The sequence below is a fragment of the Penicillium alfredii genome, assembly GCF_028826965.1.
Source record: "Penicillium alfredii strain IBT 34128 chromosome Unknown utg000011l_segment0_segment0, whole genome shotgun sequence".
Lineage (NCBI taxonomy): Eukaryota > Fungi > Ascomycota > Eurotiomycetes > Eurotiales > Aspergillaceae > Penicillium > Penicillium alfredii.
Window position 1 is genome coordinate 791544 of NW_026622708.1, and position 22875 is coordinate 814418.

At 52.5% G+C, this 22875-nt stretch overlaps 8 protein-coding genes across 8 annotated transcripts; 4 read left to right on the forward strand and 4 right to left on the reverse strand.

The window, feature by feature from the left end:
- Nucleotides 1-43: 43 nt before the first annotated feature.
- On the reverse strand, nucleotides 44-4685 carry NUU61_008734 (E3 ubiquitin-protein ligase SSM4; the record flags this gene model as incomplete). The annotated part of the gene is made up of 2 exons (XM_056659259.1): nucleotides 44-1599; nucleotides 1655-4685. 2 exons carry the CDS (start codon nucleotides 4683-4685, stop codon nucleotides 44-46), a joined length of 4587 nt encoding a protein of 1528 aa, XP_056507552.1.
- An 816-nt stretch (nucleotides 4686-5501) lies between these two features.
- Nucleotides 5502-8994, forward strand: NUU61_008735 (uncharacterized protein; the record flags this gene model as incomplete). Its single annotated transcript, XM_056659260.1, has 3 exons — nucleotides 5502-5623; nucleotides 5692-6408; nucleotides 6483-8994. 3 exons carry the CDS (start codon nucleotides 5502-5504, stop codon nucleotides 8992-8994), a joined length of 3351 nt encoding a protein of 1116 aa, XP_056507553.1.
- A 547-nt stretch (nucleotides 8995-9541) lies between these two features.
- Nucleotides 9542-10163, reverse strand: NUU61_008736 (SND2/TMEM208 family protein; the record flags this gene model as incomplete). The annotated part of the gene is made up of 2 exons (XM_056659261.1): nucleotides 9542-10063; nucleotides 10155-10163. The coding sequence occupies 2 exons, from the start codon at nucleotides 10161-10163 to the stop codon at nucleotides 9542-9544; spliced, it is 531 nt and encodes a 176-aa protein (XP_056507554.1).
- Nucleotides 10164-10941: 778 nt separating this feature from the next.
- NUU61_008737 (20S cyclosome subunit (BimA/Nuc2/Cdc27)) lies at nucleotides 10942-15112 on the forward strand (the record flags this gene model as incomplete). Its single annotated transcript, XM_056659262.1, has 4 exons — nucleotides 10942-11278; nucleotides 11332-13400; nucleotides 14154-14876; nucleotides 14969-15112. The coding sequence occupies 4 exons, from the start codon at nucleotides 10942-10944 to the stop codon at nucleotides 15110-15112; spliced, it is 3273 nt and encodes a 1090-aa protein (XP_056507555.1).
- Nucleotides 15113-16376: 1264 nt separating this feature from the next.
- Nucleotides 16377-17699, reverse strand: NUU61_008738 (4'-phosphopantetheinyl transferase family protein; the record flags this gene model as incomplete). Its single annotated transcript, XM_056659263.1, has 1 exon — nucleotides 16377-17699. The coding sequence occupies one exon, from the start codon at nucleotides 17697-17699 to the stop codon at nucleotides 16377-16379; it is 1323 nt and encodes a 440-aa protein (XP_056507556.1).
- Nucleotides 17700-18007: 308 nt separating this feature from the next.
- Nucleotides 18008-18861, forward strand: NUU61_008739 (pyridoxal 5'-phosphate synthase subunit PdxT; the record flags this gene model as incomplete). Its single annotated transcript, XM_056659264.1, has 2 exons — nucleotides 18008-18240; nucleotides 18300-18861. 2 exons carry the CDS (start codon nucleotides 18008-18010, stop codon nucleotides 18859-18861), a joined length of 795 nt encoding a protein of 264 aa, XP_056507557.1.
- A 145-nt stretch (nucleotides 18862-19006) lies between these two features.
- Nucleotides 19007-19789, reverse strand: NUU61_008740 (nuclear cap-binding protein subunit CBC2; the record flags this gene model as incomplete). The annotated part of the gene is made up of 5 exons (XM_056659265.1): nucleotides 19007-19136; nucleotides 19197-19388; nucleotides 19443-19487; nucleotides 19546-19637; nucleotides 19724-19789. The coding sequence occupies 5 exons, from the start codon at nucleotides 19787-19789 to the stop codon at nucleotides 19007-19009; spliced, it is 525 nt and encodes a 174-aa protein (XP_056507558.1).
- A 225-nt stretch (nucleotides 19790-20014) lies between these two features.
- Nucleotides 20015-22799, forward strand: NUU61_008741 (uncharacterized protein; the record flags this gene model as incomplete). The annotated part of the gene is made up of 3 exons (XM_056659266.1): nucleotides 20015-20314; nucleotides 20398-22685; nucleotides 22742-22799. The coding sequence occupies 3 exons, from the start codon at nucleotides 20015-20017 to the stop codon at nucleotides 22797-22799; spliced, it is 2646 nt and encodes an 881-aa protein (XP_056507559.1).
- Nucleotides 22800-22875: the final 76 nt, after the last annotated feature.

Genomic DNA, 22875 nt, shown 5'->3' on the forward strand with positions numbered 1-22875 from the left:
GAACGTCAGAAATGACGTCGGCATCTCTCAATCATCCCTTTCTTCATCCCGTGATCACTCGCCGCGACACACCGACATCCCGCGCACTAAAGTTGTGTAGTCGTTCTCCAATCAGATAGACGTCATCACGGATATTGACGCGCCAGACTGCCACTCGTCGAAGAACCAGATGCACGGTACAGACGGCCAACACAAGCAACAGTGTGGCCGGATATGCATAACGATAGACATCAGGCTGCACCTCTGGGCGGGAAAAGAACACAGCCCATCTCACCACAAACCCGAATGACAAAGGCAGTACAACGGCCGCAGTGGTCAGGAGCGAAAGGGGCAGGATCAAAGCCCGAGTGGCGAGGCCGACGTTTGGTTTTAACCAGCCGTCGCGGAAGATGCCGTTGACGGCGGCGGCGGCCCAGGAATGGGGGTTCCACAAGATTAGTTTGATCGCCATTTGGACATACAGTACCCCCAAAGCCCAGTCCTGGACGATGTGCACAACATGTGACTGCCCATCGCCGAAGAAGGTATGCACCGGGATGAGGATGTAGAGCTCAGTAAGCAGCGCAAAGAGGGAAGGGAGAAGCACTACGGAAGCACTGAGAAGGTACAGCAGGCGAGCAGCATCCATCATCAGGCCGATGCAGGCATGTGCAGCCTGTAAGGGAGATTGTAAATGGGTGCCGAGGTGCTCCCGTGCCAGGTGTAATGCGGTGCGGCAATAGCAGACCACGTATGTCAGCGCGCCCACCACACATAAGCCACTGGAGAAGGCATAGACATCATTTACCGGCACCGGGCTGGAAAAGACAGACGAGACAATGCGCCGACCAATAACCAGGGGAATAATAGTAATGCCTACACCGGTAGTCGCAGCAAACAGCCAGATCAAGAGAATGAAGGCCGCAATGCGAGTTCGGAAAAAGGGTGGGATATAGACCTTGGTGAACATATTGCTGTGACGGCCATGCAGTCCATCCGTCCGGTCGGGCTTTCCGTCGATGCGTTCGTTGCCTTCGGTCACTTCCAGGAATACCCGGGTGCCTTTGGGAATTCGAACTTGATCGGAAGCAGGGGCACGCACGTATCGGCCGTCTCGCAGGAAGTAGGCGTCATGGTTTTCATTTTCGGTAGCAACCCGATGATCTTCACCCATGACTGGCAGAACCCAGTCTCCCTGGGCTCCCGATAAAACACCCCACCAAGTCCGTCGGACATGTCGGCCCTCCTCTTCGAGGACTCTTTCAGAGAAGAGGAAATTGCTCAGCCGCAGGAAGTGTGCACACTTGTGGAACCACCAATCGTAAAGGTCGTGGAGTCCATCCGAGGGTTTGACGGACTGAATTGCCAGTGGCATGATGAAATTGTAGAACAGCAGATCCACGGGAAACTCGAGCATTGGAGCACTAGCAGACCAGTGGATTGGCAGGACACCATCAAGGGCGAAATGGAGGCCCCAAACAACACCACCTAGGCAGACGATAACCAGGGCTCCGTAAACCATGGCACTGAATCCAATTTTGCGGAGCTGAGTAGTGATACTGCGCTCGAGAACATCACGTATGGGATGGAAAGTGGGATCATCTGGGTCACGAATGAAATCTGGAATTTGGACTGTCAGCAATCGAATTCGAGGTTGATGAACGGCGACACTTACAGAGAACGCCCCCTCTCAAAATCTTTCGGCACATGGAAACAAATAAAGCAAAGTGGAACATGTAGCAAGTGCCAATAAACCAATGCACGAAGAGCGACGTAAGCGGAGACGCCCCTGTAAAAGCAAGTCGCGATGCCGCTGTAGCATTGGAGAATAATGGGAGCAAAGCGAGATCAAGCAGAGTACCACAATAAAGAGGAAAGACGATCATTTCAATTCCGATGATGAGAATGACCTTCATGACACCCCCAGCCTGAAGAAGGACCTCAGCAACTAGGCCATCAATTCTCTGGCCACGATTCGCCCCGGCCAGCAAGCCGGTGATTCGTAGATAAAGAAGCCCTATTGCCGATGCAAGCAGGTAGCCCATGAAGATTGCGATGACCCGGTCTTTGGTGTCCCACACGGCCAGATCATAATTCACAGACGGGGTTGTCGCTGCTTTCGTCGCGCTTGCGTTGATAAATTGGGACACGGATTTTGTAAACAGCGGAGAATCGGCGATCCTACTAAGCTCATGTTGCACTTGTACCAAGACGGACTTCAGTTGGGAAAGATCCAGGTCAAACGAGAGTGCGCCCGGGATACCACGGGTAACAAGGCGAAGTGGGAAATCATGTAGAATGAATTTCGTGGCCGCAAATATCCACGAGAAGAGAGTGATAAGGCGGGCTTGATGTAACTTCAATGCTCGGTGTGAAAGCACCGAGAACATGGGGATGTCGGACTCGTGGAATGCGAGGAACGCTTTAACAACCTTGGCCAAGCGCAAGGTACTGGCATCAATGAGGGATAGCGACGCACTGGTGACTGATTTGCTCTGAGGAATCCAGTCCACAATAGGCACAAAAGCACCAAGAGGACTGAGCAGCACCTTGCAGAAGAGGCTCACCGAATACATCACATATCCCAAGACGCCGATGAGTGTATCGACAGCAACATCCGCAACGATAGTGACGGCAGTCATAGGAACACCGATGATGAGTTCAATAGGGTTAGCGAGCAGCACGAGAGCAATTTTCCCCCACAGATAAGGGAGCCAGATGCCGATGGCTACCGTAAAGGCGATCAAAAGGGCACAGAAAACGCCGTTTTGAAAAAGCCCAAAAATAGGGCCCTGCATGCCAATGAGATCCATGATCCCTTCAAAATCATCGCCTTCGATAGCGTCCATATCACCGGCATCCAAGCCAGCATCGCCTGGGGCCGCTTGCATCCCAGCGTCCGCCGCATCGTCTTCCACTCGGTTCTGCAGGGGTACAAATGGGTCTTCCAATGCCGGATCCTGGACAATATGCTCATCGTCCTCTGGTACTGGCTCTTCACCATCATGCTCGACCGGTGTGATATCTCCCCAAAACCAATCAACGAGCCGCTCAGCCACGCCTCTTGCGGGCTGGTCGTCCTCCGGTCGGTCCGCGGGTGGTGCGCCTTCCATGCCAGGTAATTCATTGTCCGGGTTCTGCGTAGCAGATTGCTCGCGAGGCTCCAGTAGGTCCCTGTCTTGGTTCTCATTTTCTGCTTGCACGGTATCAATAGCACCGACCGACTCCGTGACCTCGGCATTACCATGAGCGGCCGTAGAGGGTCCAGCTGGGTGTATTACGTCCTCGTTTGCAACAGCCGATTCAGCCTCACGCAGATCCTGCTTCTCCCCCGCTTCGTGAACCTCTTCTCGAATAAGTCGTAACATCTCTTCGGTGTCCCCGTTGGCTTCGGCCTCTCGATAAGCAACTCCACGAGGACTCGGGTACAAATCATGATTGTTGTCGAAGAAAGTATCATAATGTATATCGGGAAGATCCATAGGACGATAGGCTTGATCATCGATTTGTCCTGGGGGTCTCGCAAAGTGCGGCAAGCCGTCATCAGAGTCAGTCCTCCAGGAGGGAGCGGGAGACTGTGTGGAAGAGCGAGGAATCCTGCCATCCTCATCCCAGGCCTGACCCTCTTGATAATGGTCAAGACCATCTTCCGGGCGGGCAGGACCGAGTTCGGGTCGCGGAGCTTCATCTTCATTAGGGCGGTTATTGGCAATTAACTGCACCGCAGCCTCCCGTTCTCCCTCTGCAATATTGGCCATTGGTTGCTGTTGGACAACCCATTCGCGGATCAGGAAAAGAAGGATGAAGGCGATTACCACAAGGAGGGTAATGAGCTGTCCTTCCAAGGTGTCGATGATCATGTTATTGATGGTTGGGTACGGGGTTAACGAGTTGAGAAACTTGACATCCGAAAGCCATGAGGGGTATCGGGGCTTGCCCGAGCTAGATGTCGCGTTGGTTGAACCCATACCACCCTCGCTGCCGCGGGAGGTGAAAGCAGGGATGAATAAGGATGGAATGACTTTTTTTATCATGGTAAGCATAAGTGGCTCACCAGCCGGGAAGCTCAAGAAGGACGATTGCGTGGTAGGAAAAGAGCTGGCTGATGGCATGGCCGCATTGGAGACCGTCGAGGTCATTGAGTTGACCCCATTGCTCGACATGGTGCCATTCAGAACCAATTCCCCAACGCCTGTCTGGGCAACTTGCGCAACGCGGCCCTGCGCAGAGTCACTGGCCGACCATCGGCCGTCGGCGAGCCAGAATAATGCCCTCCATATTGCACGCATTGACCATGGTAACCATCCCAGCCAGACGAATGCCACCAGAACAAATCGCAGCCATGTCACGATGGTCCGAAAGCTTTGGATCAATGCTTGCTTCAGAAACAGGGGCGTAGGGAGGCTTTGGGGCATGTTCGGGTCATAGAGTTTGGTGAAGCGAAAAGGTGTTTTGCACAGCTCACAGTGTTTCTTCTGTGAGTGCGATAGCCACTCCACTAGGCACATCTGGTGGACGAACTTGATGCTGCCGCTGCACTTGCAGGGATAGAAGAGCGGTTCTTCCTCCGAGGCCTCACCGTGGCATATTCGACAGGTATCAAGCTCCTCAAAGCCCTTTTCCCTCTCATCGAAGGCTGGGTCGTTCATCACGTCGGGAAAAGAAGCCATGCCGGCACGATCACGGGTGTGGTTTTCCGTATCCATTTTGAGTTTTCTCTCATCGAGCCGATGGTACCACGTCTTCTCTTAAGGTTTCACCATATTCCTCATCAATCTGTAATTGAAAGGCAGGGGACGTGGACATGCGACGATGGAGATTTTGAGGTACAGTCGATCGGTCGCGAGCTAGTGAGGAAAGAGAGTTAGCAGGTTTAATTACCCTTTTCACAAAACATTTCTAGGCGCCACTGTACCTGACCGCTTGAGATGTAGCTGGCTCACCACAAATTCACTTGTCAACAACAGCGTGGCGATCGCTTCAGGTGTTCATAAGGCCCGCTGAAAAGAGCTGACTCATCATTATTTTGGGATTGTAAATACCAATATTACCAATCTAATGCTACGTTGTAAGCAGCATTACTGTATTTGTTGTACTGCCAAAGTGCCACCGATGACCTCACTGCACTGTGGACAAAACAATCCCTGCTTGCTCTACATATCTTTATATCTCGAGTAGAGGGCCTTTTTTTGTTACCAGTCCATCTGATGGGGTATTTGGTGTGTTCGACTCCGTCAGTCCTAGCCTCGCTAGCCCAAGTAATTCTGCATGGGAAGCCGGTCACGGCCCACGCGTGAAGTTCTGCTAGCGCCAAGGCCGACGCGAGCATTCCGCCTACATCAAAGCTACACTCTGCTGGTAGGACTCAACCCCCTCCGACACAGGCCCAAATCATCGATGCTGGTCCGTTATCCGATGAATCAGTCATTCTTGATTTAACCAGCTCGATACCCTGGAAGCTCCTGGTCAAACACCGACTCCTAGCTTGTCGAGATCGCGCGACCTCGGTTGCTCAGTCCAGGATGGTCGCAAAAGAGAATGGGCGGGCGCCAGATGCTGCAGTCAAGTCAACTGAACGGAAAGACCCTGGCAATGCACGGGAGAGAAAGAGTTCTCTACGATGGACAGTAGGGCTAGTCGTGCGGTAAGTGCTAATATTGTGTTCCTTGAGGCTATCAATAAACCTGGGAGGCTAATGACTCTACATAATAGGTTGTGTATATGGTACGCGCTGATTACACCCTTCCTGCGATGTCCTTCCGACCTTTCAGGATTAAATGACACATCGCCCCGGGTCTGCAAGCCCTATTTGATCGCTCGGTCACACGTGGAACCCTACATCTCGCCCTATTATAACACATATGCGGCACCTTATGTTGACCAAGCTCGTCCTTACGTGGAGATTGTGCATCAGCAGGTGTATATTCCTGCTTCGGGAATCGCAAAATCTGGATATGATAAATATGGGGCCCCGTCATTGGCTCAGGCTCAGGCCTATGGAGCAGAGCAATGGAGACTGCAGGTGACACCGCGACTACAGAATGTTCAGGACAAGGCGAATCAGCTTTATACGGCTGAGGTTGATCCATATGTCCAGCAAGGCGTGGCCATCGTGTCGCCCTACTATCAACACACGAACACTGTAGTTCGCACTGTCTATTGGGACTATCTGGTACCTTTCTATACCCAATCGAAACCCTTCATTGGGAAAACCTACACGGCCGGCCAGGATATTGTAATAAACCATGTCATGCCCGGCGCACGGTCTACTTGGTCGGCGGTGGTCTACTTTGCCAACAGTTCTCTTTGGCCTCAAATTACGGGCCTCTACTCAGAGCAAGTTGAACCCCAACTGGTGAAGATTGGCCAGCGATTGGCAAGTTACCGAGAGGGTAAACGATTGCGCGCTGTTGTCGAAGAATCAGAGAGGTAAGCGCAATCCCTGCCCCGAAGATGATACCTCAGTCTTGCTGACTCGAAGTAGCAGTACTTTGTCAGAAAAGCCCGTGTCATCGACTGTCACGAAATTCGAGGGGAAAAACCCAAACATCGACTTCTGTGACTACCACATCCACGAGCGTGACTCCCCCATCCCAGCCAACGCTGTCACCCACTGAGCAGGCCCAGCAAGCCCGCGAAAGAATTGCCACAGACCTTGAGAGATGGCAACATAAATTTGCGGTTGCAGCCGACAAGGGAGTTGAGGACCTGGAAGAACGTATTGAGGAGATTGTGGCTGGTCTCGTTTCTAGCAGTGCCAATAGTCATGGCGCGAGTCTTTCGACTGCTCTGCAATCAGTGGCCGCTGATCAAGTCTCCACCATCCAGCAGCGCATCAATGACCTGGTGAAGTCTTTGCCGGAAGAAGATGCCCCGGAGGCTGAAGATTCTACGCGCCACCAGCTGGTCAGTGACATCAGAAACTCCGCTATCAACGTGAGAGATCGTGCCCAAGCGCTCCGGGAATGGTCTCTGTCATTCGATGATGAACTCCTGCGCCGGGTCTCCGCCGCTGTTAACTCGACTGCGGATGTTCTCGACAGCATCCGTGACCTTGGCTTGCAGGAGATTGGAATACGGTGGGCCTGGATGGATGGCGTGACTTACAAAGATTGGGCACGGTACCATGCGCTCAAGGTTCAGCTTGAGGACTGGCGCAATGCAATTCGAGAGGTGGGCATGAACCATAAGTCAATTGCAGAGGCCAGAAGCGTGGCCACTGGCATTTTAGATCACGGCATGGAGGTTGCCGAAGAGACAGCCAAAGAGCTTGTCCGGCTCAAGGACGTTGGCTATTGGAAGATTGCCGCTCGCGAAGTGAGTGATAATTTCGACACAAGGACTGAGCCCCCGCCTCCACGGTCTCAGCCTCAGAGCGAGCCCGAAGACGAGACTGAGGGCTCGGAGAATCAGACACTGGAGACCGATCACGATGAATCTTCAGAGGCAAATTCGTACACGCCTGCACCCTCTAGTGTCTCCGAAGCGGAAGATTCCGTTCCGGAATCTGAAAACTTAGCGCCGAAGCCAGAGGATACCGCAGCCGAAGATTCCCATGAAACGTTCGTGACCGAGGATGAAGCCGGTGATCAGTCTGTCTGGGTCGATGAAATCGTGGAAGACGAAAATGTCTCAGCCAAACCTGCTTGGGGTGTTGCCGCGGCTGATGTGCCCTCCAAACAAGAGCCTGTCTTCGAGGATGAGGACCAGATTGTCAACTCGGCCAGTCAAACAACGTCCAAGTCTTCCAACGGTCCTTTGGTCCAAATCTCTTCGATTGCCTCCTCGAGGTTGAACGAGGGTCTTAGTATTGCTTCCGAGCAGCTAGCGCAAGTGACACAAACAGCACCCGCAACGAGCTCAGTTGGTTCCCAGCCATTCGTTCTCGATGCGCAGCGCCGCTACTACGAAGCCGTCGGTCTTGCTCATGAGCACTATACCGCCTTTGTCTCAACGGCATCCCATGCAGTCTACGGAACTCCAACACCCACCCCGCCTCCTATAAACGTCCAGGCTATGATTGAAGAAGCTGGATCACAGTACGAGCATGCCTCTTCCCTGGCATCCGCTAGCCTTGCTGCCGTTGTTGCATCGGCAAGCTCTGCCATCTCATCTGTCGACAATGATCAATCGCAACGTATCATTGATGACGCTTCGTCTAGATACTCAGCCGCTCTCTCGGCAGCTTCAGCTTCCCTCTCCCTGGCGTCCGCGTCGGCCAGTTCCGCTTTCTATGGGACATCCACGGAGTCGTTGGAATCTTTCTCAATCCAAGCATCTGAGAATTGGGAAAACCTCGTTTCCAAAGCCAGCCAGCAGTTTTACGGTGCGCCAACGCCGTACTTGCAACAAGTTATTGACAACCGCCGTTTGGAATTCGAGGCAGTTCAGGGAATCGTCTCCGAACTTTTTGTTGGTAAACAACCTTCCTTCACGGAGAGTGTGATGAGCAAGCTCCATGCCGTGTATGAAACACCCTATCCGGCCGCCGCTGTGTCCTCTGCCTCCAGCTACCTCGACGAGGCTTACGGATCAGCCTCTTCCGTGGCTGCCGCCTATGTCACGGGAGCTCCCAGCGTTGAGGACATCATGCAACGCGCAAATGACCAACTCAATGCCGCCATCGAGGTTGCCAGTGTCGGTATCTACGGTACTCCCAAGGGCTCTTACGAGCAGGCCACCGATGCCGCAGCCGATGCTTACTCGACAGCATCTGCGCGCATTAGCAGTGCTGTCTACGGCAAAGAGTCTAATTACATTGATGTCGCCAAGGACTCAATCAAGAAAATCCAGTCCCAAGCTAGTGCTGCCATCTACGGGGAAGAACCTGGGGCAGTAGAGAGTGCCACCAGCCGTCTCGCTCTCGCCGTTGAGAGCGCCCAGTCTCGGGTGGCTGATCTGGCTTCTAGTGCTAGCAGTGCAGCCTCCGAGGCTGCTGACACCGCTACGTCGCATGTGGATGATGTGACTAATAGCATCAAAAATGCTGCCTCTTTGGCCAAGGACGAATTGTAACCCTGAAAAGCCACCTGGCAGGTTAGTTTGGCATGGTACATTTTTCATGTTTTTGTCTTTCTCTTCCATCTACCCTTGCCTGCTTAAGCGTGTCGCTCTGAAATTGGATTTACATGCCATGCTCGGTTCTCGACACATTATTCCCCATACAGTTATGTCACGACTGCAATATGCCCACTTTTCCATATCCTGTGCTTTTCATTCCGGGTTTGTACTGGTTTATTTTTATTTTTTTTTGTCTCTGTAGCTGTGGTCACTTCTGGCCTGCTGTGTGGAGGGTTGTTTAGGGGCGATGCCCTGGAGTACATAGTGAAATACAATGATTCTGTGTAATAAATTTCCCAGTGCTTTTGCTTTTCCTGCTGTGGTCTCAGGGCCGATCAATGGTAGTCCTGTTTGATTATACACAAGCAGCTTCTTGGGGGGCAGCCTAATAGAAACAGATGCTCCGTTCTTGCCATAAGCCGCGCGGCAATCCAAATTTCCCAGCAGCAACAAACACTATATCCATGTATTTACGTAATTCTAGTTCGCCAGCCTTTCAAGCTCACCCAGATGGGCCATATTTGACCTTTCCTCCACCCCTCTTCTCTTTCTTAAGCTGCGTTTTGCTTTTTGTTGCATTGAGGTCTTCTTCTTCGCTGCCACCACCCCCAATCCCTGCGAACCCTTTCTTCATACCCATGATGGTAGTATAGGCCAAGTAGACCGAGTAGAGTGGAATCACCGCCCACAACCACCAAGCCCTGTCATTGAATAGACACACAGCCACAATGCAACCTTGAGTCCAGTACAAGACATCCCACATGTATTCTGTGAGGCCAGTAGCATTGAGATCCTCGCCGGCAGAGCGCAGAGAACCATCGTCGGTGTAGCGGGGGCGTCCTACGCGGTCAAGGTAGAATTCAATGAGGAGAGTCGGGACCGCCAAGAGGAAGTATGGCTTTAAGGAACGCGGGCGCTGGAAGACCTGATGCAAAAGCAGAAATAACAGGTGTAACGCGGCTGAGATGACATGCGTCCGCTTAAGAACAGCCGCATTGCGGCTTGCCAGCGTCTTTGCGGCTTTCTGCTTCACTGTTAGAGCTTCTTCTTCTCTCCTACAACTTATCTGGAAGCATCCAACTCCACAATTGCAAGCAACTGGGACAGATACATACCTGTGCCATGCTGGGTGATCCGATTTGGGAAATACAGCCACGAATTCACCTGCACCCAGTCAAGGACCCAAAAGTCCAACAGTTCACAATCAGCTTCTCGAGCAAAAGATTGGGAGCTCGATGGAATCAATCCCCGAGTTGATCAAAATCTGGAATGGCGAACGAAGCGGAGAGACGGTGGAGTCCAGGAAATCGCCGGCACGCGGAGCTCCAGATTGTTGCCCGCCACGACCTTCACCGCCCGACAGCCGCGGCAGAACGACGCCGGATGCAACCAAAATAAGAGACTCCAAGGAAGTCCTCATCGCGCAATTCCCAGGCTGCAGGATGACTTTGCTCTGATCGGCTCGTCTGGAGTCTGCAGACTATGTAATCAGCAGGTTTATTAGCTGCCTCTTTGCCCTCTTCGTCTTATCCTCCATCCCCTTTACCATTTCCGTCGATTTACATTCTCCGTGCTGTCCACATCGTGGGACGTCTGCGTTCGCGATTACTGGAAGCTCTTTACAAGATCGAGCCTCTCAGTGCCTGGAGACCTGTCGCGCCTCATATGCCTGGCAGTTGTTGATGGGCTGTTGGGTCTCGATACCAATATCCACTCCGTCGCGTCGTTGCTTCCTCCCCGCGTCTCAGAAGGCGTCACCCCGACACAGGACTTGGATGTGCTATTTGCGTTGACTGAAAACTGCCACCATCTAATCTCTCTTGATCCTGTTGAAACCCCCTTCTCTAAACTTCATACTTCCTCTTTTCCTGTCTTGTCGCGTGGATTCTTCCGCCGCACATCATGGCCTTGTCCACGGGACATGTCGCCGGCCAGTTGCGGCAACTCATCTACTACAACCTTGACAACAACATGGTCCAAAATGCCCTCTTTCTTGCCGGTCGCCTCCTTGCCCTCGAACCCCGATCCTTTGAAGCCCAATACCTGCTGGCCCTATGCCACTTACACAGTGGCGACGTGAAGGCGGCTTTTGAGTGTAGTCAAAGTTCAGCCTCTCGAGGTCTGCACCTTGGCTGCGCGTATGTCTATGCCCAGGCATGCTTGGATTTGGGGAAATACATGGATGGTGTCACTGCACTGGAGCGCAGCAAAGGCCTCTGGGCCAACAGAAACCACTGGAGTATGCATGGCAGTCTGTCTTTAATCTGAAGGGAGGCTAATGATGCAATACAGACAAACATAGCGAGACGCAGAGACAGCATGTCCCCGATGCAGCCGCCGTATTCTGCCTCCAGGGAAAGCTGTGGCATGCCCAGAAGGACTTGACTAAAGCAGTGGACTGCTATGTCGAGGCACTCAAGGCAAATCCGTTCCTTTGGGATGCATACTTGAGCTTGTGTGAAACGGGTATGTTATGCCTGTGCCTTTCCGCTCAATATCTACTAATACGGCCAATAGGTGTCACGATCCGAGTTCCCAATATTTATCAACTCAGCCCAGAACTTCATGCCATCATTTCTTCCCCTTCTCCTGATGAGGGTGACTCTGGGTCCGAAAGTATTGCTACCACAGCGACCACAGATAGTGCTTTTCCCATGCAGGCAACTGGCATTTCTGCATTTGATCCTTTCACGGTTCCTGCCTCTCGAGGCGAGTCTGATGCCACTTTCGGCAACTCTGCTCTCTGGGAAAAACTAAATGGGAGCTCTGTCAGTGTCGCAACGGCGGTACCGCCAGTAATTCATGAGGGCATGGAGACGCCGGGGGCGCAGAGTAGCGGGTCAGAGGAGTTTCGCATTGCCAATGGAGTCACTGAGCCCGAGTCCACCTGGGAACCACCTTTGGCTCCCATGCGCAAGAATCGCCCCATTCAATCCCTTGGTTTGGATCCCACCAGCCAATCTCCCCCCAAGATGCGGCCGACTGGAATTAGGCCCAAGACCAAGACCCGATCCGAATCAGACGAGCAGCCCACCATCCCCGAAGAAGGGGATCCACCGCCCGCACCACGAATTGGCGATCGCAAACGCACAGTCACTGGTCAAGTCGCCAACCCCGCTCCTCCAGTCGAACCAGGCGCACCTCAGCGTCGCAGTGTTCGGCTCTTCAATCAGATCAAACCAACTACCAGCAAGTTCTCCACCGCCACGCTCACCGGAACAGAAGGCCGCGAGGTGAAGAAGGTGCGAGGGCAAAGCAATAGACGCCAGGGGGGCACCTCCACAGTTGGCCGTGTTGTGAGCGGCAACCGGAAGCCTATGGATACATCCGACAGCGAGGGCAAAGAACTTCGGGCTAGCTTGATACCACCTAACTCCGGCGCCCCTCCCCTGCCCAAACATGCTGAGAAAACCAAAGATCTAGAGGCCTTGAGTTGGCTGCTAGGACTTTTCAACAAACTTGCGTCCGGGTATTACGCGTTGAGTCGCTACAGATGCCCTGACGCCATCCAATATTTCAACTCCCTCTCCCAGGGTCAGCGTGAGACCCCTTGGGTGTTGGCCCAACTGGGTCGAGCATATTTTGAGCAAGCGATGTACACCGAGGCTGCTAGATATTTCTCTCGGGTGCAAACTCTGGCGCCCTCTCGAGTGAAGGATATGGAGATCTACTCGACCGTCCTCTGGCATCTCAAAGACGATGTTGAGCTTGCTTACCTGTCACACAAGTTGCTGGAAGCCGACCGCCTCTCCCCACAAGCATGGTGTGCCATTGGCAACTCTTTCTCCCACCACCGGGACCACGACCAGGCTCTGAAATGCTTCAAGCGTGCCACTGCGCTGGACCCCACCTTTGCCTACGCATTCACCCTCCAGGGTCATGAGTTCGTCGCCAATGAAGAATACGACAAGGCCCTAGATGCGTATCGTCGCGCGATTCATGCGGACAATCGGCACTACAACGCCTGGTACGGACTGGGGACGGTATACGATAGGATGGGCAAGCTCGAGCATGCGGAGCAGCATTTCCGCAACGCGGCTCTTATCAACCCGACGAATGCGGTGCTCATTTGCTGCGTGGGGCTGGTGTTGGAGAAAATGAACAATCCACACGACGCCCTCATCCATTACAGCCGGGCTTGTTCACTGGCCCCGCACTCAGTACTGGCTCGGTTCCGCAAAGCGCGCGCGATGATGAAACTTCGAGACTACAAGTTTGCCTTGGCCGAGTTGAAGGTGCTGAAAGACATGGCGCCGGACGAGGCGAACGTCCATTACTTACTGGGCAAGTTGTACAAAATGCTCCACGACAAGGCCAATGCGATCAAGCATTTCACAACGGCCTTGAATCTGGATCCCAAGGTACGATTTCATCTTCTAAAACTTCCTTTTGTTGTTTGCTAACTCTTTTCTCAGGCTGCCCAATATATCAAAGATGCAATGGAATCCTTGGACGACGACGAGATGGACGATGACGACATGGCTTAGCCCGGGAGCGAATTCCGGTCTTTCTCCAGGGGGGTTTTCTTGAGGTCTCATGTTATGAGTTAGGCGTTCTTTTGCAGGTCTCTTTGCACAGCATCATAGGGGAGTTTCCGGGGCTAGACATCAGGCATCAGGCATGGTGTTTTCTTGTACATTACTGTTGGGTTACGGGCATGCTTCGTGAGATGAGCAAATGCCTCCGCATAATCGACTGTCCTTGTGGTCAGAATCCACATAGCTTTTCTCTGAGCTCTGATATATATATGTCTGCCTGTATCTCAATTTCCATGGATGTATCCATAGATCCCCATACCTCGAAGATGACCTCGGGGAGGTGACGGAGATGCTCGAGGCGGTGAGGAGGCAGAAAAAGCAACTGCATCAACCGCGACAGGCACTTCCTCTCTTTCATTTCTTGGTTTTTGCGAAGGATGGTCATGGCTCAAGCTAGCTGATAGAATTGTCATTGATCTACTCTTCAACCCTGACTTCCTGATTCCACATTACTGCGGTGGGCTGAGTGTGTCCACATTCCGTTGAATACCTAGGCAAAGTACAACCTCCCCACAAATTCCCCGTGATGAACCTTGTGACTGACCTTTGAACCCTGTCTCTCTCTCTCTCTTACAGAATACAATCATCTACACCATGTCAATCACCTCCTGTATCTTGTCGGGCATCGGCTCGTTCGTCGTGCTGACACTCTCCCTCTTTGCCCTCGGCCAAAAAGTACCCCGCGCAGCCTTCGTCGCCCGCTGTCTAGCCGCCTATGGCTCGCTCCTCCTATGTGCCACCTACGGTGTCATCGCCTCGATAGTCCTGCGCCTGATCGGCTACGGCCGCGTTTCGCAGTGGGCCACGGCCCGGAGCTTCAAGTGGGTCATGCGGTATACGACGGGAGTTACTTTCGATATCACCGAAGGCGAAGAACACCTCTCGACCCGGCCGGCTATCTTTATTGGGAATCACCAGACCGAGCTGGATGTCCTCATGCTTGGCGCTATCTTCCCGCCCTACTGTAGCGTGACTGCCAAGAAGTCGCTGAAGAACATTCCCTTCCTGGGCTGGTTCATGGCGCTCTCACGAACTGTCTTTATTGACCGTGCCAACCGAGAAACAGCACTCAAGGCATTCGATGGTGCTGTGAATGAGATGCGCACACACCGCCAGAGTGTTTTCATCTTCCCCGAAGGCACCCGGAGTTACTCCGACGAGCCCACTCTGCTGCCCTTCAAGAAGGGCGCATTCCATTTAGCGGTCAAGGCCGGTGTACCCATCGTGCCTGTCGTCACCGAGAACTATGCTCATGTCATGTCGCCTCGCGCCTGGCGGTTTGACGCAGGGTCCATCAAGGTCAAAGGTTGGTTCTCGCGAAGTTATGCAGCTTGTAATACAATGTGGGCTAACCTGTCGAACGTCTAGTTCTTCCTCCTATCATTACTAAGGATTTGACTTCCGCGGATGTGGACAACCTGACCCAGTCGACGCGAGAGTCTATGCTGAAAACCCTCGCCGCAATGTCCCATACCGAGGAAGACAAGGTCGATGCGGCGCATACCACTGGTGTTGCCACTGCCGTCGAGATCTGAAGAGTTTAATTGGTAATCAAAATTAGCCCTCCAACTCTTCCTCATTGCACCGATGCATATCTCTGGATCTGCCCCCGCGCGCTCTGCATCAGTTGCCCTCTCGGCTCGATTGCCAGCATTTCACGACACAACCACAACCAAAATCGGGAACCCAATTTCCGTCAGAACCTCATTCTACCATTTCCAGCAGGGAAGCAGTGCGCCTCTCCAATTTTTGCTACTGTATATCTCCGCCCTTGCTTTTCTTCTTTCGGTACATATCCTTCACCTTGGGCAAGAACCCGGTTCTATTCTTGGTCCCTTTTCTTTTACATCAAAGCCCAAGGAATTACAAGCTGACTTGTCACCTTGGTTTTTTTTTTTTTTTACTCTTCGGCTGCATCACCTAGAAAGTATACTCTATCCTTGCCCCTCCTCCAAAGTATCCCCGGTTTCTTTTCTTTCAAATCTTTGCTCCTCTTTCTCGGTCTACAGCTATCCCTTCTGTTTGGGGGCAGCGTGGTTGAGTATTTCTTGATCTTGCTCCAGCATAAGATGTATATACCTGGTATCATTAGAACGAAAATATGACATGACCTGGCTCTTGGATGTTTAATTTTATTCTTATTTTGTCTGAGAATTCATTTTCGGCGAGCATGGTTTTCGAGACTGGGCTAAATGATATAGATGATCTTCGTCGAAGATGATATCTTGAGTCTCAGAAAATATACTTGCCTCTTGTCTATGAACACAATACTGCTGGGTATCTATATATTGTCTTGGACGTCTACTCCAAGATTTATTCAACCTGGTATTGAATTATACCCAAAACCAGTAAATGATACATGTTTGTATTCTTTGCAAGGTAGAGAGGGTATTGGGGGTCCCATATCCCCCTCTGGTTCTATTGTAGGGCAGTGGGCTACGATTTTTGCCAAAACCGATCAGACTTGCCTACAGCAACAGTGTCCGTATGAATATGGGTTGAATTGGTTAAATCAAACATGGTTGCTCGGTCGTTATCGTTCCTCGTCGTATCATATCAAATGTGAAAAAAAAAAAGAAAAGAAAAGGGAAGAGAAGGAAATGCAGAGACAGAGGAAGGGAAGATGACAAGGAGGTGAAGCTGGGATGAAAGCAACAGAAGACAGTGCCATATATAGTTCAGCTGAATAGATTCGGTCGGATAGTTGACGAGCCTTCATGCATATCCACACTCAACCCTTCGAAGATCAAACCTAGCTTCCATACCATGGCCGTGACAAGAGTCTAAGACCGTCGTGGCTCAGGCCGAGAGGTCAGGGAGGATTTCGTCAGGGTCGGTTTTATGGGAACAGGGGATGGAAGGGTTGGAACAGGCGCGAACATCCAGGTTGATGTCGACCTCCTGCATGGGGAGCCAGGGGTCGCTGATAGCCGATTTCAACCTCCAGGGATCCTTGTAGCCGACTCGCTTTCCAACACAGAGCGGAATACGCTTCTCCACGACAGAGTCCAAACCCTCACGAACACGAATAATGCCAGGCAAGTGGTGAAGGGGGTCGTTCAAGGCATTCTTCGCTATAGGGCCAACAAAGTCTCCGCGGGCAGCGGTAGCAACGATGTAGTCTGATTCGAAGGCGACAAGCTGCATGCGGACAGTATCGTCGATAAGTTTACCATCCATCGTGACATGGACGTCATTGTGGGGTTTGCTCCAGTTCCGAGGGGATGATGGGATGAAGTTCGGGTTTGATGCTCCAGCGGTAGGTCCATATGGCCTCGGCGCACGCAGTGGATTGACTGGCTCTGGAGGGATGACGTTGAAAAATTCTAGCCTCCGCAGCCAAGGAGCCAAAAGAGCCTCGCCAGTCATCTTGATGTAGGCTTCTTTCAGAGCCCAGTAAGAATAAAATAGTCGCAAGCCATAGCGCACTAGGCTCTCTTCGTCGATGAGGGCTTGGGTCCTCCAATCATGCTCGACAAATTCCAACCCACGAGAGTGTCGCCAGACATGTAGAGGCCTTGACATGATGTACATTTCGTGCTCCGAAAAAACCTCCTCGAAAATTTTGATAAAAGACAGCAGGGTTTCCATGGTTTTTGGAGGCCGATCATGGCGACGACGGTTGGGTTCATCGACACAAGTAATATCGATGCCGACCCTAGGCGGAGCCAGCCTCTGAGGCGCCTCGGGATTCATATGGTGGAATTCCGCTCCCGGGACCACAGTGCCTGCCAAGATGACCAGAGATGCTTGATGGCTAACATTGAAGTCAATCTGGATGGGGTTCTCCGGGTGGCTGAAGCACGGGCGGTGGTCAGGCGTGCGTTGAGTTCTGATGTTGTCCCAGGGAATGTCATAGACATGGTGGATGAACAGATACTTCAGTATGCACGAGGCCAGAGCATGGCGCTTGTCTGCAGGCTGGACGAATTTCCTCACATTTGCCTGATCGGCTGAGTTGAGTGTCTCCAATAGCGGGAGATTCCACCCATTGTCCTCCCATTCTCGGGTATCAATGTACCACCGGACCAAAGTTGGTGCAGAGCTCATCGAGTGTTCCACTTTACTCTGGTCAGGGAGTTTGAAGCGGGCATCGTGCGGAGTCGCCTCGTTGAGCTCCATAGTGAATTCTAGAGCGAGGTAAGTCAAACCAACCCATCTAAAGCTGAGCCAGGCACTTCATCAAAACCTTGGACACTTACATTGTTGGACTGCTCCTCAGCAGAGACGCATCATCAGTTCACAGTGTTGCAAGTCAAGAAGGTGCACAAGACGCGCTGCTCCCCAACTCCCCGCGTCGAGGGGAGCTTATCGAACACATCACGTGCTGATAAAAAAAACCACCGGGAAACCACAAGCACGTGATTCAAGAGTCATCAAGGCAAAGTTTCTCGAGAGTTTCTCGATTTTCTCTTCTGCAACATACAGAAATGACTCTCACAATTGGGGTGCTTGCCTTACAAGGTGCATTCCATGAACATGTGCAGCTGCTAAAGAAGGCCACTGAGCAAGCACCTCCCTCGGAGTGGGATTTCATTGAAGTACGAACCCCACAGGAACTAGCAAGATGCGATGCTCTAGTCCTGCCCGGCGGAGAAAGTACCACTATGTCACTAGTGGCAGCGAGGTCCGATCTCCTAGAGCCCTTGAGAGATTTTGTCAAGTAGGTGCTCCCCTAAAGTGACCTTCGCGAATCACCTCTCTAATGTGGCGATTATATAGGGTGCATCGCAAACCAACATGGGGCACCTGTGCCGGTCTCATTCTGCTCGCTGAGTCGGCCAATCGCACCAAGAAGGGCGGTCAAGAGCTGATTGGGGGGCTGGATGTTCGAGTGAACCGCAACCACTTTGGTCGACAGGCAGAGAGCTTTCAAGTTCCGCTGGATTTGGCCTTCTTGGGTCAAGATGCATCGCCCTTCCCCGCAGTCTTCATCCGTGCCCCAGTGGTTGAGCGCTTGTTGCCCCACCATGAGGGCATTCAGGTGGAGGAGGAGAAGCGGGAGGAGACTGTTGTAGCACCATCCCGGCCGGCAAAAGACTTGGCGACGACAGCCAGTAACGTGGAAGTGCTGGCCACATTGTCTGGACAGGCAGCTCGGTTAGCCACACAAGGACGAGATATCAGTCCCGAGGCAGAGGTTGGCGACGTTGTGGCAGTGCGACAGGGCAATGTGCTGGGCACTAGTTTCCACCCGGAATTGACAGGAGATGCAAGAATTCATGCGTGGTGGCTGCGCCAGGTGCAAGAAGGCGTGCAAAGCAAAAGAAAAACAGAACAATAAAGCAGCATTAGACAGCATTTAGATCAAGGAGACACATGTAAATAGGGTATCAAGTGAAAAGAAGATTCCTGGTTCTGCTAATTGGTTTTTTGTCATACCCCTGAGAACAACGCCATTTGTCCGAATGCCTTTATATGCAGCAGGCCTACCTCCCTTGGCCATACTCTTCTTCTTCTCGTCGGCGCTGGTCATCGTATGCCCGGCCATACCCACCACGGCCGGGATCGTATTCCTCCCGGTACTCATCTCGAACTTGGCCACCCGATTTACCTCGTCTATAATGATAGTTAGCTGGATTGGTTCTATTGTGGTTTCGGTCTTTACATATCACATACCCATATTGTCGGCCCTCTTCAAACCCGGGGTCGAGATCTGCACGGATGATGCGCTCGTCCAACTTGGTACCTCCGACGTACTTCAAACAATCCAGTGCATCCTGGTGGGTATAGTATTCGACGAAGCAAAACCCGCAGGGTGTCTTGTTGAACCGGTCGAGTCCCATTACCAACCGCTTGATCTCGCCGCATCTAGATATCAGATAAGCAAAGGCCAATGGGGTTCATAATCAAGCGTGGACTCACTTTGCGAACAGTTCGTGGATCTGTTCCTCCGTTGTGTAGAAAGAACTGAAGGTGGTTAGCGATTTGGTCCATCCTTGGTATAATGAGATCGGCTCCAACATACAGGTTGCCCACATAGAGGGTGGTGGCATCTCTCAGCCCTGCCATCGAATCCTCCTGGACATCATCCTCTCGGTCATTATATCTGCGCTTCTTCTGTCGGTAAAGAGTAAGCGTTCATCTCTCTAGTCGAGGGTATTGTCGAGCTGCTCGCGCAGCAGTCCTTGAAGCCAACTGCATACCTTGCCTACATAGTAAGCGCTGGGCCGATCCAGTCGATCAACTGTATTCACTGATAACAGACTCATGGCGTAAAGAAAGGTTGCGGTTGCAGTGAAGAGAGTGGTGAACGGAGGTTCGGGAGTTGAGGGAACAAAGGAGCTCGGAGCTTCCAGCAGAATCTTGGCGCAGAACTCCACGCCGTCTACTCGCCCGCTTTGTTTCCACCACACCCTCTCCTCGCTAGCGGGATGCGCTGACTGTCTTCTTAATTACTGAAATATTGTTGGCCGTCTTCTACGTTCTCATTTTCGATGCCCAGGGTCAACAGTTACGCGCCTGCCTGGCTTTGCCGGCCCTCGCCTGGCGCAAGCCTGTTCGCCAGCAGCTCGGTGAAGAGCCCAGCGCAAGACCTGCAAAATGGACACAAGGTACCTGCGGCCGACGGACCGACCAGAACATTCGCCAAGAGAGGAAACGAAGTGTTCGCGGTAGTCGACAATGAGATCCGCTGGGCCAATCTCGCGCGACTTAAGGATCAGTGGCTACAATCAAGACAGAAAAAGGGCACCACAAAAGAGGATGCTAGAGATGGCGCCCAAGCTTCTTACAGGGTAAGCGGTTTTTTTCTTTTTTATCTTTCCCCCTTTTTTTAGGTGCATCTGGATTCGATCGCGACTGACAGCTTTCTTGGTAGATTTTGACGGTGCCTGTTTACGGCCAAATCAAGCAAATCCTTCCCTCTCCGAATGGCGCGTTTCTCGCTGTTGTCACCGAACATACTGTCCACATTTCTGTTCTACCGGATTCCTCCCACCTTTCATCCCCAGACACCGCGCCAATTCGTCTCAAAACTTATCAGCTCGGTCCCACCACCCATGTTATCCCCGAAGCTCCCGTGATATCGGCGCTGTGGCACCCGCTGGGACTGCACTCCAATATTGGAGGATGCATAGTCACTATTGCCGCAGATTCTGCGGTGCGCGTGTGGGAATTGGATCGGAATAACCACTGGTCTTTCGACCAGCCTACGCTCGCAATCGACCTCAAGAAGCTGGTGGATGGCACTTCCTCCGACCAAGACTTCACACCCTCCGGCTTTGGAAAGAACAAGGGGTTTTCTGCCGACATCTACGACATGGAAGTCGCATCTGCATGCTTTGCCGGCAGCGGAAGCGAGAGGGAAGACGCGTGGGCACCCATGACCCTCTGGGTGGCGATGAAGCCGGGTGACTTGTACGCACTGTGCCCTCTGTTGCCGTCGAAATGGCAAGCTCCATCAGCCACCATCCCTTCTCTGTCTGCGGCTATCATCCCGAAGCTTGCTGCATTTGAAAAAGGTTCTGCTGATGTCGAGGAGGAGCTGACGGCCTCTCGACAACAGTATGAATGGCTTCAGGAGATCGATGGCCAGGAGTCCTTGGACCCTCACTCCGGGTCTGGAGCTATTGAGGGCGCCGACGTATTCACTCGCCCAGCTGCCCCGAGCGCCATTCCGAGACTTCAAGGTCCTTTTCGCTTCGATACCGGAGATGAGTTGGATGACTTGGAGCTTTGCGATCTTCTTGTCATCGCCGCCAGATTGAACGCCGACGATCTCATGAAGGGAGAAGAGGAAGAGCTCGCAGTAGACGCGATCGACCAAGATAAGCTGTCAGCGACTGTCATCTGTCTCTCTAGTGGCCATGGCCGTGTGCACATCTGCCTGGAACTTGATGGTGTTGAAGGCCAGTGGCTACCCAAGGCCAGGAAGAATGCATTCCGAACACCTCTTTCTGAGCCCGGGGATTTGGTTTTGGTTGAATCTCTTGATACCGTCAAAAATAACGGGGATTCAACTACCTGGCCCACTTTCACTAAGGACATCCATTCTCGATACTCCTTCTTTGTCACGACCGCAGCAAACGTGGTCTTTTTCTCCTTGTCTTCCTGGGTCCAAAGACTTGAAGCTGAATTACAGGCCGAGGACACGGCGGGCTCGGGCTTCCGGCTCCAAGTTCTCTGCGATGGGAATGTGATTCAGAGAGAGCGGATCTTGCAAGTCTCGAACACCGATGTCACTGCTCACACAGAACCCCTTTCCGCATCCCTGATTTTCTACGACTTCGATCTTGGCTATTTGCTTCTCACCTATCATCCGTCAAGTCCATATGCGGCGGTCATGGATGCTCCAGAGGACAGTTTCTCTGTAGCGGTGGATCAGCGCCTGTATGAATCCAAGGCACTGGCACCGGGATCTCCGGTCTTGCTCCCGCGGCGGGTCCCGTATCAAGTCCCTGCCGTTCTCTACGCGCAATCGCCACTGGATTCGTTCGTCGAGAAATACGTTCCGCACCGCCAGCGCCACACTCTGAAGGAACAGGTACGCCTTTCTCCAGCGACTCTGGATCTTGTCGCTACAGCCCATCGCGTGCTATCCGCCCATACAAATGCTCTCGAGAGAGCTGCATCGGATCTGTTCCGGCGCTGCGAGCGCCTACAAGGCGAGATGCGTGACCAGCTGAAGCAGCTCTCCGATGCTGCCGAGCGCATCAAGGGCGTTACGAGCGAGATTGACGAAGATGGCCACCGCAAGGAAGGAGCCCGAAACGGAGAAGCGCTGGACAAGAGATTGCAAGCTGCGAGAGACAAGCAGGGTGAACTTGTGCAGCGATACGATGCCTTGCGCAAGAAGGTTCTCAATTCGGGTGGCCGTCCGCTGAGCGAGAAAGAAAAGGCGTGGGTTGGAGAGGTGACTACGTTGTCCGAATCACTTGGGGGCCCGGACGCGAAAGACCGCAAGCAAGACCAGCAACTGGCGGAGCGGTTGGAGACGGTCAAGCATCTCGTTGTTGAGCTGATGGCGGAGACCAAGTCCATTGCAGCCAAGGCTCCTGCTGCTGCAGAGCCCGGTAGTCCATCGTCTCCGGGAGGCGCTCAGCCCAAGGTGCCACAGCGACTCCAGCGAGCCAAGATTGCGGATGCAATGAGAATGGTTGAGCGAGAGTGAGTTTTTTTCCTTTTTTACTAAATTCTTTTCGTCTACTAACTCATCTTTTCAGGTCCGCTGTTATTGATGCTATCACCTCACGCCTGGAACGACTCAACACGACCATATGAGATGGGTTCAAGGTACTCTAGTCTTTGCAAGGGAAAAGGATTCTTTTTAAGCGCTGTGGTCTGTCATTAATATGAG